This window comes from Aquarana catesbeiana, linkage group LG08 (assembly GCF_042186555.1).
Source record: "Aquarana catesbeiana isolate 2022-GZ linkage group LG08, ASM4218655v1, whole genome shotgun sequence".
NCBI lineage: Eukaryota > Metazoa > Chordata > Amphibia > Anura > Ranidae > Aquarana > Aquarana catesbeiana.
The window spans coordinates 308,475,105-308,491,357 of NC_133331.1; the positions used below are offsets into that span (position 1 = coordinate 308,475,105).

At 44.1% G+C, this 16,253-nt stretch overlaps 1 protein-coding gene across 2 annotated transcripts; it reads left to right on the plus strand.

Moving 5' to 3' along the window:
* The first annotated feature begins 1,508 nt into the window (after positions 1-1,508).
* Positions 1,509-8,915, plus strand: LOC141105089 (uncharacterized). Of its 2 annotated transcripts, XM_073594934.1 has the most exons (8): positions 1,509-1,580; positions 2,033-2,146; positions 2,807-2,941; positions 3,028-3,103; positions 3,220-3,311; positions 3,406-3,627; positions 5,133-5,274; positions 5,376-8,915. In XM_073594934.1, exons 2-8 carry the CDS (start codon positions 2,042-2,044, stop codon positions 6,674-6,676), a joined length of 2,073 nt encoding a protein of 690 aa, XP_073451035.1. In that variant the 5' UTR covers positions 1,509-1,580; positions 2,033-2,041; the 3' UTR covers positions 6,677-8,915. The 2 variants fall into 2 exon arrangements, with proteins under 2 accessions (XP_073451035.1, XP_073451036.1); XM_073594935.1 differs by lacking the exon at positions 2,033-2,146 and having other exon boundaries at positions 1,510-1,580.
* Positions 8,916-16,253: the final 7,338 nt, after the last annotated feature.

Sequence of the window (16,253 nt, forward strand, 5' to 3'; positions counted from 1 at the left end):
TAACAATCTACTAATGACCAAAACCAATCAACACTATTCTGTGCTCCTACTCTTGGACCTCTCTGCTGCCTTTGATACGGTTGACCACCCCCTCCTCCTCAAAAAACTCCATGCCTTTGGTCTCTGTGACTGTACTCTTTGCTGGTTCTCTTCCTATGTATCCAACCACACCTTTAGTGTTACTTACAATTCTACTTCCTCCTCTCTTCTTCCCTTCTCTGTTGGGGTCCCCCAAGGTTCTGTTCTTGGACCTCTACTATTTTCAATCTACACCTCTTCGCTGGGTCAGCTGATAGCCTCCCATGGCTTCCAATACCACCTCTACGCTGATGATACCCAGATCTATTTCTCTACCCCTCAGCTCACTTACTCCGTATCCTCACGTATCACTAATTTACTACCAGATATATCAGTCTGGACGTCACACCACTTCCTCAAACTCAATCTATCCAAAATTGAACTTATCATTTTTCCTCCTCCATGTGCCCCTTCCCCTTATCTCTCTGTCAAAATTGATGGCACAACTATAAGCCCATCCCCTCTTACCAAGGTCCTAGGTGTAGTCCTGGACTCTGAACTCTCATTTAAGCCCCACGTCCAATCACTGTCCAAATCTTGCCGCCTCAACCTCCGCAACATCTCCAAAATACGCCCCTTTATAACCAACGACACAACAAAGCTCTTAATTCACTCCCCGGTCATCTCTCGCCTCGACTACTGCAACTCCCTCCTCATTGGCTTACCTCTACATAGGTTATCCCCCCTTCAGTCCATCATGAATGCTGCTGCTAGACTCATCCACCTTACCAATCGCTCTGTGTCTGCTACCCCTCTCTGCCAATCCCTCCACTGCCTTCCGGTCACCCAACAAATTAAATTAAAAATACTAACAACTTGTTACAAAGCCATCCACAACTTAGCCCCCTGCTATATCACTAGCCTAGTCTCTAAATACCAACCTATTTGTTCTCTTCGTTCCTCTCAAGACCTCCTGCTCTCTAGCTCCCTCGTCACCTCCTCCAGGACTTCTCCAGAGCCTCTATCTACAATCCTATGGAACGCCTTACCCCAATCTGTCCGATTAATTCCTACTCTATTAGCTTTTAGACGATCCCTGAAAACACTTCTCTTCAGAGAAGCTTACCCTACCTACACTTAACAAGTGTATTTTAATTTTCTCCATCACCTCATCCCCCACAGCTATTACCTTTTGTTCCACTTGACCCTCCCTTCTAGATTGTAAGCTCTAACGAGCAGGGCCCTCTGATCCCTCCTATATTGATTTGTATTGTAACTGTACTGTCTGCGCCCATGTTGTAAAGCGCTGCTAAAACTGTTGGCGCTATATAAATCCTTTATAATAATAATAATAGATGTAACATGATAGAGGACCAAGAGGAAGCCTGCAAAATGTTTAAATGTAACATAGACTGCAGTATTTATATAGAACACAAGATGGTGATCTTACTGGGAACACACAGACAGGAAGTGATTGTAGAAGTAAAAACAGGAAGTTCCAGGTGAGAGGTGAGTCGGGAGGAAGTAGAGAGGAGACATTGCTGGAACTGGCAGTAAAGAAGGTAATAAGATATTATTTTATATTTACAACAGGAATTCCCCTATCATGTACGTCCTCTTCCTCCATAGTCACTGTTATTTTTGTTATGATTTAGATGATAGATACTTTTTTAAATATAGAGCCATTTATCCAACTGTCCATCCAGAGCCTCTGGTTTATAGACCAGATACATCCTAAATATAGAACCATTTATCCAACTGTCCATCCAGAGCCTCTGGTTTATAGACCAGATACATCCTAAATATAGAACCATTTATCCAACTGTCCATCCAGAGCCTCTGGTTTATAGACCGGATACATCCTAAATATAGAACCATTTATCCAACTGTCCATCCAGAGCCTCTGGTTTATAGACCAGATACATCCTAAATATAGAACCATTTATCCAACTGTCCATCCAGAGCCTCTGGTTTATCCAATGATGAGCATAGCCGTTATGTTAATTGTCTGCAGAGATCTTGTATGGATCACATGATCTCATCAATGAAGATGAAGGAGGACCCGGGTCACATGACTGAGAGGATATTGGACCTCACCCTGGAGATCGTCTACCTGCTGACCGGAGAGGTGAGGAGGATTCTGGGAGGTCACATGACATCACTCTTATCTCTATTAAGCATTTCAGCTCTGGAAGGTCTTACCCCCTTTCTGACCAGGCCATTTTTTTTTTTCTGATACGGCACTGCGTTACTTTAACTGACAATTGCACGGCTGTGCGACGCTGTACGCAAATAAAATTAAATCACTGGATAAATGACACTGGCAGGGAAGGGATTAACAGGGGCAATCAAAGGGTTAACTGTGTTCCCTGGGTGTGCTTTCTTACTATGTGGGGGATGGACTGGCTCGAGGAAGAGAGACATCTGTGTTCCTGATTAGCAGGAATCAGATTTTTCGCTTCCTGTCTGACAGAACGACGGCCTGCCTTGTTTACCTAGGCAGACCGCCATTCTGTCTCTCCAGCGAACGATCGGGGGTGGCCGCCAGAGCCGCTGATTGGCTCCCGTTGTGTCCAATCACAGCAGCAGCGCGGCTCTGGAGGTGGGCTCGCCTCAGAGCCGATGGTAGAAATTACGTACAGGTTTGCGCTTAAGGGCCGCCCTGCCCGCAGTATATATATATATACGTGTGGCGGTCCTTAAGTGGTTAATAAAACACAGACCTGTCCGGAGAGGTGAGGAGGATTCTGGGAGGTCACATGACATTATTGTTGCTCTTTCAATGCAGAGTTTTCCTCCGGTGAAGCCTGGTGACCATCTAACCATCACAGTACCTTCACCTCAGTCTATGAAACCCAAGAGACACACGGGCAAGAAAATTCTAGAAGTCACCAACAAGATCATTGAGCTGCTGACAGGAGAGGTGAGCGGTGCCGGGAATTCTGGGACATTATCCAGTAACAGACAAGGGATGTGTCTGGATGGTGACTGTATCCTTGTGTGTGTCAGGTTTCGATAAGGTGTCAGGATGTCACAGTCACTGTGGAGGGACACATGGATCTCTCCAAGGATGTCGCACCTCCGGGTAAGAGGAGACTTTATTGTAAAGGGGGGAGCAGTACGGAGGGTCCACCTAGATCCCCCATCATCTGATAAACACATAGAAACAATGTATTCAGTCAGTGTGTGTGTTTTCTACAGAAGGATCCAGTAATGGGAACCCGCCAAAGAGATGCCCCCGTCTTCTGTATACCCGGGATTGCACACAGGAAGATCACACCATCTCACAAAGAGTTAAGAGAAAAAATATTAACAGCTGATAATTACATTTTTGACCTGTTCAGGACAATGTTGTTACAGCTAATCTCACTTTTATGAAATATTCAGGGTATAAACCAGAGTGGTTTGAAATATCCTGTTAAAGAATGGATAAAAGAGGAGGAGGATGAGGTTGGTGTGATGGAGAAGTTTTTTGAAGGACACAAAGATCCCTTCGAGGATTTTGTGATTGAGCCATTCAGTGACATAAACCCACCAGAGAGATGTCCCCGTCCTCTGTATTCCCCGGATTCCATACAGGAAGATCACACCATCCCTCACCATCATCAGGTAGGTGGACTTGGTGTTTATAACACAGAAGTTATTCAGAACTTTGTGAGAGGACATTCTTCTATGTAATCACCTGTTCTAATGTTGACGTCTTCATCTGAAGTACAACTTTTGCTCCTCCCTTCCCCCCTATTTCCATCCAGTTTTCTCCAAACGCACTTTTTTTTTATTTATTACATCACTATATGTACCTTTCTTCTGTGAGTTTTGGGTCCAGTCACGTGATTTCAGGGGTCCTCTTCATCCTTTTGTTCTTTCAATGGTGGGCAACGTGCTGTTCTTTGCTCCTCTGTGTCCAGGCTGGTGTGATTTCATGGCTCCCTAGACACTTAGGAAATTGGCAGAGTTACAGACCTGATTTTTCTCTGCTGAAGGTCAGTACCACCTACTGGATGTAGTTTCTGTGTCCACCAGCAGATGTCTCCCAGCAGCCAGCAGGTTCTAGTAATCAGTCTCCACCTGATGCTATTTGCTGGGAGTGTATTTAGTCTCTCCTCTGCTAGTGCACTTTAAGTCAGATACTGAGTGCCATTTATCCTACTCCTGCTCCTGATCTTGCTCTTGCCCTGCATCCTGTACCCTTCACCCTACTGCTTTATATCTGCTCCCCTTGTTCCTGATCCCAGTCCTAGTTCCCCCTTCCTTGAATCTCCGGTATTCCCCGTGACCTGTGTGCAGTGTTGGCAACCTGACTGATATTTACTGACACAACACCCAAAATTTATGGGCACGGCCAAATACTTGCTGGCATGTCCAAAAGTTACAAAATTACAGTTTTAAGTGCACATTTCAGTGTTTAGGCTGCAAACAAGTGCAATTAGCAATGTGATTTAAGGTAAATAGTCCGTAGGGTTCAATATTGAGTTGGCCCACCCTTTGCAGCTATAACAGCTTCAACTCTTCTGGGAAGGCTGTCCGCAAGGTTTAGGAGTGTGTCTATGGGAATGTTTGACCATTCTTCCAGAAGCGTATTTGTGAGGTTAGGCACTGCTGTTGGACGAGAAGGCCTGGCTCCCAGTCTCCGATCTAATTCATCCCAAAGGTGTTCTATCAGGTTGAGGTCAAGACTCTGTGCAGGCCAGTCAGGTTCCTCCACCCCAAACTCGCTCATCCATGTCTTTATGGACCTTGCTTTGTACACTGGTGTGCAGTCATGTTGGGACATCCCCAAACTCTTCCAACAAATTTGGAAGCATGAAATTGTCCAAAATGTCTTGGTATGCTGACGCCTTAAGAGTTTCCTTCACTGGAACTAAGTGGCCAAGCCCAACCCCTGATAAACAACCCCCCACACCATAATCCCCCCTCCACCAAATGATTTAGACCAGTGCACAAAGCAAGATCCAGGTGACATTTAAGTACTTACATTGCTTGCGTAAAAAAGAAAAAAACACCCACACACATTTAGTGATGTATTAATAAGTGTAGAGCTGTATCCATTTGTATCTTTTATATCTGTCTGGAGTTCGGCTTTAATAGATGTTTTCTATTATTTTGGGGTTTAGGGTGAAGAACAGATTAATATAAAAGTTGAGGTTAAAGAGGAAGAAGTAGAGATGTATGTGGGGGGTGATCAGCCGTCCACGGAGGAGGTTGGGATGATTATGAAAAGTGAACAGGAAGAAATGTTTCTACATATTAACATAAGTAAGTATAGGCACTATGGAAGAAACGGGTCACAGTCTCATTTTACTTAGAATTCTCTGTTATTACTGACCTTTTATATTTATTTAAACATTTCTTTCCAGATGGATGTGATGTCAGGAATTCCTCGGAGAGACATCTTCTATTATCTGCTGATTGTAAGTCAGAAGATAATGTCATCACACAGGATCCTCCAGGAGGAAATCCAAATACACAAAATATACATCACAGACCTTCCTGTCCGGAGACATCAATGGATCCCTCTGATCAGGGGGAATCTTCTCATCAATCACATACTATGATTGCAAATATCCATGTAAGATCTCACACTGCAGATCGATCAACAGATCCTTCTAATCCCAAGATATCTTGCTCACCCCATGAAGGAGCTCACCGAGGTGAGAATATATTCTCATGTTTGGGGTGCGGAAAATCTTTCAAGACAAAATCTGAACTTCGTATCCATCTCCGATCCCACACCCGTGTAACTCTTACATGTTCAAAATGTGGGAAATCTTTTACTAAGGAAAGCGAATTTCTTACACATCGGAGACTTCACAAGGCTGAGAATCCTCATATATGTTCAGCGTGCGGGAAATGTTTCACTGACAAAAACGAGCTACTTATACACCAGAAAGTTCACATCGGAGTTCGTCCTTTTTCATGCTCAGAGTGCGGGAAATGTTTCACTGGGAAAAGCATACTTCTAACGCACCAGAGAGTTCACACGGGCGAGCGACCGTTTATATGCACAGAGTGTGGGAAAAGTTTCACTCAGAAGGTTTGCCTTGTTTCTCACCAGAGACTTCACACAAGTGAGCGCCCTTATTCATGCTCAGAGTGCGGGAAATGTTTCACTCAGAAAAGAACCCTTGTTAAACACCGGAGAATTCATACGGGCGAGCGCCCCTATTCATGTTCAGAGTGCGGGAAATGTTTCATCGAGAAAAGTGTGCTGCTTTCACACCAGAGGATTCACACGGGCGAGCGTCCTTTCTTATGCACAGAGTGTGGGAAAAGATTTACTCAGAAAGGAAGCCTGATTATACACCAAAGACTTCACAAAAGCGAGCGGCCTTTTACTTGTTCGGAGTGCGGGAGATCTTTCACTGTAAAAGCCAAGTTTCTCGCCCACCAGAGGAGTCACATGGAGGAGAGTACTTTTTCTTGTTCAGACTGCGGGAAATTTTTTAGCCTGAAAGCCCAGCTACTCGCTCATCAGAAAAGCCACACGGGCAAACATCCTTTTCCCTGTCCAGTGTGCGGGATATGTTTCTCAGAGAAAGCAAATCTTCATAGACACCAGAGGAGTCACACGAGTGAGCGCCCTTTTGCATGTTCAGCGTGCGGGAAAAGTTTTACACGTAATGCAAATCTAATTAGACATCAGAGTACACACACTTGATGGTAGTGTTGATAAATGTATGGTGGTAATAAACAGAATGTTTTGTTCAGTCCATGGAACAACTGTATGCTAAAAATGATATTTAACGGTAAACATTCCTGTAAAAGTAACATATGATGTATAGTCTGGTCTGGTGGTGCACCTGCTGGTTTCCTATATTTTTTTGAGACCCCGGTCATAAGATTTTTCTGCCTCTACTGGCCCTCACATTGAGGTGTCCCCGTTTCCCTCTACCTCCATGACTGTATAGTAGAGAAGGGTTTCACGTTTATAGGTACGCCCACACTTTCATCCCTTTTGTTCTTTATTGGCTAAACTAGCGTCCTTGTGACAAATGACTGAAGCCTAAAAGTTTAGCCCAAATTTATCAGCATCAGTCCGTACCCGTTATCTAAACTCTTAACTTCGTGACTAATTTGTTGGTTTGATATCATGCCCAAGGACCTAAAAAGACCTAATGGAGTCGCAAAGTGCAAATGGCAGTGGTCAACGATGACTTCTTTTACTTCCCAAGATGTAGGCAAGCAATTCTAACATCTCATCCAAGGAACTCCTTTCCGGTTGGTCGCTACTCAGCGTTGCTCCTTGTTCAACTTTTGTCAGGACTGGGATCTGAACCCATCACCTCTTCTGCATCTGGCTGTGATGCTGGACACTATCCTGTCTGATTCTTTGGATAATCTTGCCTTGTGCCTGGTGAACCTTGAACTCCTTGCTCCTCCCGTGAAATTCCTATTTAAGCCATGCCTTTGCACTTCCTGTTTGCCAGATTATTGTGCTCTTTCCAGCCGATATCTTGCTTCTTTTGCGTACCTGTAGCTATACTTATCTCCACTAGCGACGTTTGGCTTTTTCCTTGACTACACTTCCGTTTGATCCCAACCTGCAACCACTTATTACTGAACATTGACTTGTTCCTTGACTACACTTGCACTTGATCCCAACCTGCAACCATTCATTATCAACCTTTGGCTTGTTCCTTGACTATGCTTCTGCTTGATCTCAACCTGCATCCACTTGATCCTAACCTTTGGCTTGTTTCTTGATTACGCTTCTACTTGATTTTAACCTGAAACCACTCATTACCGACCCTTGGCTTGTTCCTTGACTGCGCTTCCACTTGATCCCAACCTGCAACAATTCCTTATCGACCTTTGGCTTGTTCCTTGACTACACTTCTGCTTGATCTCAACCTGCAACCACTTGTCCTTGACCTTTGGCTCGTTCTTTGACTAAACTTATGCTTGATCCTAACCTGCAACTATTCGTTATTGACCCTTGGCTTGTTCCTCAACTACATTTCTGCTTGATCCCAATCTGCAACCACTTGTTACCGACCTTTGGCTTGTTCCTTGACTACACTTCTGCTTGATCCCAATCTGCAACAATTCCTTATCGACCTTTGGCTTGTTTCTCGGCTACACTTCCATTTGATCGCAACGTGCAAAAACTTGTTACAGACCTTTGCTTGTTTCTTGACTACACTTCCGCTTGATCCCAACCTGCAACCATTCCTTACTGACCTTTGACTTGTTCCTCGTCTACACTTCCGCTTGATCCCAACCTGCAATCCCTTGTTACTGAACATTGACATGTTCCTTGACTACATTGCACTTGATCCCAAACCTGCAACCATTCATTATCACCCTTTGGCTTGTTCCATGACTATGCTTTTGCTTGATCCTAAACTGCAACCACTTGTTACCGACCTTTAGCTTGTTCCTCAACTACACTTCTGCTTGATCCCAACCTGCAACCACTTGTTACTTACCGACCTATAGCTCTTACTTCGACTACGCTTCCACTTGATCCCAACCTGCAACTACTTGTTACTAACCTTTGGCTTGTTTACTGACTACATTTCTGCCTAATCCCTACCTGCTATATCTGCTACTGGACCCCAGCTTTCTCACCTCCTGATGGGGCGATCCCGAGGACCACAACCTGGTACTAACATGCAGTAAAACCCATTTCCACCATCAGGAGCTACGGTGAATACTGGTTAGTGCCTAGACCTTTGGGTGAGACTGCATCATCCACCAGGGTGACCTGCTTGTGTACTTACTTAGCTGGTCAGTGGGATCCTCTCTACTGCTATAGCTACTGGTTTCCGAGCCTGACCCCCTGACCATGACAACTTCACAGAGGAAGATGACCTGTCTTTGATCTGGACAATAGATTATTTTTTTAATAGATTTGATATAATTTCATATATTAAATATAAAAGACTTGATGTAGATTAATGGCTGGTTATATTGTGTTACTATTTCTAAACTTTACAATAGTCTTATCTGAGTTTTTTTCTTAAATGACCATTATTCTTAGATAATTGGTGATTGGAATGAGAATGTGTGTTCATAGAGAGTCATCCATTGGTGTTTTATTAATGAGATGGAGAGTCCAGAAGGTCCACGCATGTGTCAGCTAATATTCTATGGATTCAGAGAGCCACTACAAATTCCACATGGAGCATTCCCATCAATGACATCTTGATTATCCATGTCAGGAATTAGCAGCAGAGATAGCCGGATCTGTGTGGCTACACAGGAATTGGAGACCAAACCATATATATAAATACTGGTATATTAATAGTAAAACAAAAGGCATCCAAACACCTAACATAAAGATATAGGTGAACTATTAACTGAATGATAAAATATCTAACCACCTAACTATAATACAATATATACAAGATGAGGTACACAGGTTACAGGGAATACCAGATATGCAAACACTGGCTTTGATTTACCTAAATCAGAGAGTGCAAAATGTGGTGCAGCTGTGCATGGTAGTCAATCAGCCTTTATCTTGAGATTGCTCAATTAAACTGGAAGCTGATTGGTTTCTATGTAGAGCTGTACCAGATTTTGCACTCTCCATCCTTAGTAAATCAACCCCACTGATGCAAAGTGTACTAGCAGTGGAGAGACTAAATACCCTCCCAGCAACCAGCATCAGATGGAGACTGATTACTAGAAACTTCTGGCTTCTGGGAGATATTCGCTGGTAGACACTGGAACTACAACTTTCTTCTCTGGGAAGCACAGTGCCTCCAGCAGGTGAACCAGGTCCTGACACTCCTCCTCCTGGTCACAGTGATGGGCTCCTTAATTTCACAGTCATCATCTACATCAGTGATACAGAGGTCATCTCCATAAATGGCCTACAGGGTATGTCAGTGTCATGTGGTCAGTTCCGCCATTCTCACAGTGATTTTTCCATTTATGTCTGAAAGGATAGATTACTGGACAGCCGACCACCCTTTGTTCCTTGGAAGCCCACCGGGACCCTTCAGAATTCTGGAGACCCAATTTGACACACACGCAACAGGCACCTGGGGTAAGCTTGCTCCTAAGTTTCTAAGGGTTAACCAGGCTTCTACAGAGAGATTTTTTCATCATGAGTTTAGGCAGCTGAAAGGAATTTACAAAGATAACTTATCTGCAAGGACATAGGATGCCTTTCTGAGGATCTGGCCACAATGACTCGTACAGTGGCGTTTTGTTTAAATAAATCTTAGCTCAAGCAAAAAGTCTAATAAATATTAACAAGAAAGACGTGTAAGATAAGGCACGTACATTCCTTTAAAAACAAGAACTATAAAATGAAGGGGAAATTACAAAATGGAGTTGCAGTTGATCCTATGCTCTTATAACAATTCCCTCTTAAGTTATAAAAATGACTTACTTCTTTTCTACAGAGTTTTTACTGTAATAAAGACTGAGGTAAGCTTTACTTTCAGCACCTGGGTCAGGGGTTCTAGTGGCTCTAGTAATTAACCACTTCAATACAGGGCACTTAGACACCTTCCTGCCCAGACCAATTTTCAGCTTTCAGTGCTGTCGCAGTTTGAATGACAATTGTGCGGTCATGCTACACTGCACCCAAACTAAATTTTTATCATTTTGTTCCCACAAATAGAGCTTTTTTTTAGTAGTATTTGATCACCTCTGCGGTTTTTATTTTTAGCTAAACAAATAAAAAAAGACCGAAAATTTTGAAAAAAATAAAAGTTTTGATTTTGTTTCTGTTAAAAAAATATGTAAATAAGTAAGTTTTCTCTTTCACTGATGGGCACTGATAAGGTGGCACTGACAGGCACTGATACGGCGGCACCGATGAGGTGGCACCAATGAGCAGGCACTGACGATGGGCACTGATATGTGGAACTGATCGGCACTGGTAGAAGGCACTGATGGGTGGCACTGATATGCAGCACTGATGGGCATTGATAGGCGGCACTGATGGGCACTCATGGGTGGCACTGGTTGGCACTGATGGGCACTGATAGGCGACACTGGGCACTGAAAGGCGGCACTGCTGGGCACTGATAGGGTGGCACTGATAGGCGGCACTGCTGGGCACTGATACGTGACACTGATGGGCACTGATATGAGGCACTGATAGGCATCCCTGGTGGCACTGGCAGTGGTAGGCATTGGAGTGGGCACAGATTGGCAGCTGCCTGGGCACAGATTGGCAGCTGCCTGGGTACATATTGGTATTTCCCTGGGGGTCTAGGGGCATACCTGGTGGTCCAATGTGGTGGCCATCCTGGTGGTCCTGGGCGGCTTCCCTGGTGGTCCTTGGTGGGATCCGAGGGGGGGCTGTGCTGATAAACCATTTAGCACAGACCCCCCCTGTCAGGAGAGCAGCCGATCGGCTCTCCTCTACTCGCTTCTGTCAGACGCGAGTGAGGAAAAGCCGATCACCGGTTCTTCCTATTTACATCGTGATCAACCGTGATTGGACATGGCTGATCACGTGGTAAAGAGTCTCCGTCAGAGACTCTTTACCTAGATTGGTGTTGCGGGGTGTCAGACTGACACCCCGCAACAACGATTACCGCGATGCGTGCCCCCGGGGGCGCGCAGCGGCTCGATATCCTGATCACGTCATATGACGTCCGGTCAGGAATGTCAAACCACTTTGCCGCCGTCATTTTGTAATAGGGCGGGCGGCAAGTGGTTAAACACATAATAAGCTTGAAACATGCATACAGAAATAATAAGAAAAGTAAAACCATAACAATTGTCACAGCGATATCTTTTAACCAGGAAAATATTCCCCCAAGCCCAAAACCTCCTAGACCTTTTAGAGGATCCCAATTCTGTGCAATGTTATGGGCTTCTTGCAACTTATTAACTTCTTTCCGATGTTGTACAATTATGTCATAATAGTCGGGCACCTCCATACTGGTATTGTATATCCTTTCTTGTGAAAAAATACTGGTATTGTATATCCAAGTACAACACTCATAGTCCTCTGTGTGTTCGCAGAGACCAGTCAGTGCGGCCAGATCATGTAATTCTACCTTCTTTCTGAGTGCCCTTTACTCAATACTTAATAGATCAATATTGTCTGAGTTCTTTTCCATAATATCTTCAATAATCGTAGCGTAATTATTTAGCTTTCTCATCATAACTATTTCCCACCCTGTGTATGAAGAGAACCAGTCCCAGGCCTGGTCTCCATTAGTAAACAATTCTCTCTTCATTTTATGCCTAAGAGGGTATCTTGGATATATACTGGCCTCAAGTAGTTGGGCTTCCTTATTGTTACCCATTGCTCCCATAATCGGGACTAAAGAGTCCAAATAACACCATCCTTGGACACGGAGAGGGACCCAAGGATAACATACCTTCTTACAACACACATAGATACTTTGTCCTAGTGCAAATGGTTTCTTAGCGATAAGCCCATAAGTGTACTTGTCCTGTACTGCGATTATGAATTGGTGTAGTATATCACTTACATTATCAGGGAGAGAAGAAAAGTTATGCAAGGTATTGTTTAAATCAGGATCAAATATGTGAAACAGTGAACAGGCGGAGTTTCCCTTAGATTCACACACGGAAATGTTAAAGGGGTTGTAAAGGCTCGTGTTTTTTCACCTTAATGCACCCTATGTCCAGTCACTGGCCCCCGTAGACCCTCCCCCCCATTTTACTTACCTGAGCCCCTTCATCTCCTTCGGCGGGGACGCGCCGTCCTTCTCTCCACGGAGTCCCGGCTTTGATTGGATAGATTGATAGCAGTGCAGCCAATGGCTCCCGCTGCTGTCAATCAAATCCAATGACCTGGGGGGCGGGGCCGAGTCATACATTCGGCTTCTATGAACGCCGAATGAATGACTCAGGAGCACGCCCACAAGGTAACTCCCTGGGGAGAGTGCTTCTCCTAGGGGGTTATGTAATGTGGGGAGGAGCCTCGAGAGCCGCCGAAGGACCCCAGTAGAGGATGTTCGGGGGCCACTCTGTGCACAATGAGCTGCACAGTGGAGGTAAGTGTGATATATTTGTTATTTTTATTTTTTTTTAAACAAAGCTTTAGTATCACTTTAAATATTGGCCTACTGCATGTAGAGGGGTTAGTCTGTGTATCATTTCCTAAATTGAAACGCCAGTCAGGGAAATGACTTCTACTAGTTATTGGAAAAGTAACGGTGTTGTTTTCATATAAACTTGATGTGTTGGTTAAAGCAACCGGAGGAGTTTCATTTAAAAAAAAGGGTGATATTTAAAGGTACAGCCATAAGGGGAATACAGGCTGTACTAGGATGCAGTTTACTACATATCCAACATTTCTCATAACCTGATTTTTGTGCATATGCATTTTTCAACTTCATCAGTAACATTTTATCATGGAATGTGGTTGACCCTTCCCCAATCTCATTTTCTCCCAATGATTCTCTTTTTGACCTGTTACGTGTGTCATGTATAGGTTGTACTCCACATATGCCTTTTATAGCACCCAAGTCCTCAGGGTGATGTATACAGTTAGTTATGATCCATGTGGGTAGGAACACAATCAGGATGACCAAGAATAGGAGGCACAAGGCCTTCCCAGAAGTCTGTGGTGAAATAAGCAACGTCATCTTTTACAGAGTCTTGACCACCTGCTTCACTTACTATTCGAGGATTTTCACTGCTTACTTCACCACCTCTGTCTTTAATCTTCCTCTTAGGTGTTTGGTTCACCTTCTTCACACGACTGGCATTAATCCAGGCCTGTTGTCCCTCTACCAGAATATCTGTGCGGGTAGCTGCGATCACTATGGTTGGGGGTTTGAAGGGATACTCCTGCTTCTTGGTGCGGTTCAATTGCTTGATCACCACAGTGTCAACCACCTGGAAAGGGTGTGTAGGTTCCTGTGAAGAAGGAGAGGTGCAAGCAACATTTCTTTCAATTTTATCCAAAGTTTCAATAAGTTTTCTTACATATACTTCCTGAATGAGATCAAGGTCCCCTCTTTCTAACATAAGTGGCTGTCTGGCCCATGGGGTGGGGAATGGCCTACCCATTAGGGCTTCAAAAGGAGAGTATCCTGTTTTCTTAGAGGGTGTCATTCTTACCTCAGTTAGAACTGCTGGTAGGACCTTCTTCCAATTGGTATACGTACCTCCAGTGGCCTTCCTGATCTTATCCTTAATGGTTCCGTTCATCCTTTCTACTATACCTGAACTTTGAGGGTGATAAGGTATGTGAAACTTGCAGTGCATTTTGAGCATTTTTTCTAGATCTTGGCAGACTTTGGCCACAAATGCAGTGCTATTGTCTGTGTTGATCTGAAGTGGGCATCCCCATCTGGGAATGATTTCCTGTGTAAGAATTCTCACTACTGTTTGTGCATCTTCCTTTGTTGTGACAAACATTTTTATCCATCTTGAGAACGTGTCCACTATTAAAAGTAGGTATTCTTGTCTCTTACATAACTTAGGCATGTGTGTGAAATCAATTTGTAAATGAGTGAATGGTGTGGGTGGATAGACTAGGTGTTCATGTTTTGCCTTGTGAGGGTTCCTGGGATTATTTCAGGTGCATTTGATGCATCTGGAAACATATGCCTTAACTAAGGAGGGAAGACCAGGGATGAAAAAATCTCTATCCAAGAGTTCACATGTAACCTGCCACCCTCTGTGACCTACCCCATGGTATTGTGCAATGAATAAAGGAGCACTTGCTACAGGAATACATGGTCTCCCCTCATGGCAGACAAGCTCAGATTCTGAGCTTTTCTGCACATCTACTACATTCCATTTTACACAATCTGGCATGTCAATACCTGTGGCTTGTCTTAGGAGGAGATTATCGTAGTAGGAACAATGAGGTATCCATTGGCGGCAGTAACCAATCATACCAAGAAAGGATAGCATGTCCTTCTTAGTGAGTGGGCGGGGCAGACCCATGAGAACCGCAGCTCTCTTGTGACTGATTTTCCTTTTTCCTTTGAAGAGTACAAAACCAAGGTATTCAACAGTCTCCTGACACCATTTTTTTCTTAGAAACCTTGTGACCATTATCTGCTAACCAATGTAACAGATCTAAACCATCCTCCTTGCATGCAACCTGGCTTAGACTACACAACAACAAATTATCAACATATTGGAGTAGTACGGAACCATGACGGAGTGTCCAGGACCGCAGGGTTGCCTGGAGGACCACTGAGTAGACTACAGGGGTATCTACATAACCCTGGGGCATTCGACACCAGGTCATCTGGCAGTTTTTAAAACAAAAAGCAGGGATTGGCTGTGTTGTTAAATCAATCACAGAAAAATACTCTGCATTGGATAGTATGGAGGTAAGGTGTGATGGCACATCAGGCACTATAGGCACAATGGGCTCCACCAGGTTATTTACAGCTTGAAGGTCTTGAATAAAACTATAACTGCCATCTGACTTTTTAACTGGGTTGATAGGTGGGTTGTAGAGGGATACAACTTCTTTTAGAATGCCCTTTTTTAAGAAGTGTTCTACCATAGGGGCAATGCCTTCCTCTTTCTTTTGACAATGGGTACTGTTTGTGATAAATGGATTGTGCCCATTCTTTGAGGGTGGCCTTGTATGGGGTACAGGAGATGAGCCCTACATCTAGAGCGCTCTCTGACCATACTTTGTCAGAATCACTGGGGAGTCCTGTGTCTGTCTCTTGCACTTCAGTATTCAACATTATGGGCCATATGGGGATCTATTTAGAATGAACAATCACACCTCCCTAATTGGTTATCTCCATTCTAATCCCCAACTTACCTAGTAAGTCTCTCCCCAAAAGATTGACAGGGCAGTTTGGTATTATTCTGAAACTGTGGTGCAACAACACTGATCTGCTTTCTACATTTGTTACTGGGAGGGGAGGGGTTTTGAAAGTTTTGGTGAGTATCCCATTAATTCCCATTGAAGGCTCAGCATTCGTTGTCTCTCCTCTGTAATAGTCCTCACTGAGGGTACTACAAGTAGCTCCTGAATCAAGGAGGAAAGGGGTTAATTTTCCTTGGATATGCAGAGTCACTATGGGACTTTCTGACCTATCTTCCTGTTGCTTCTGTACTTGCAGAACTTGTTGCTGCTGAACCGGGGCAGGGGCTTGTTGCTGCTGAGCGGGAGTCGGGACTGGAGCCCGTCTCTGGCTGACAGCATAATGACCAGCTAACAGATCTATATCTTCTTTTGTGAGACTGGGATATATTTTGTTTGTGTATGGTGGAGGGTTAAATTGAAGTAGACGGGCGGTTGGGTCTGGTCTCTTTTTATCTGCCTCTTCCTTGTGCTTTCTCTCATGATCCACCTTACTTAA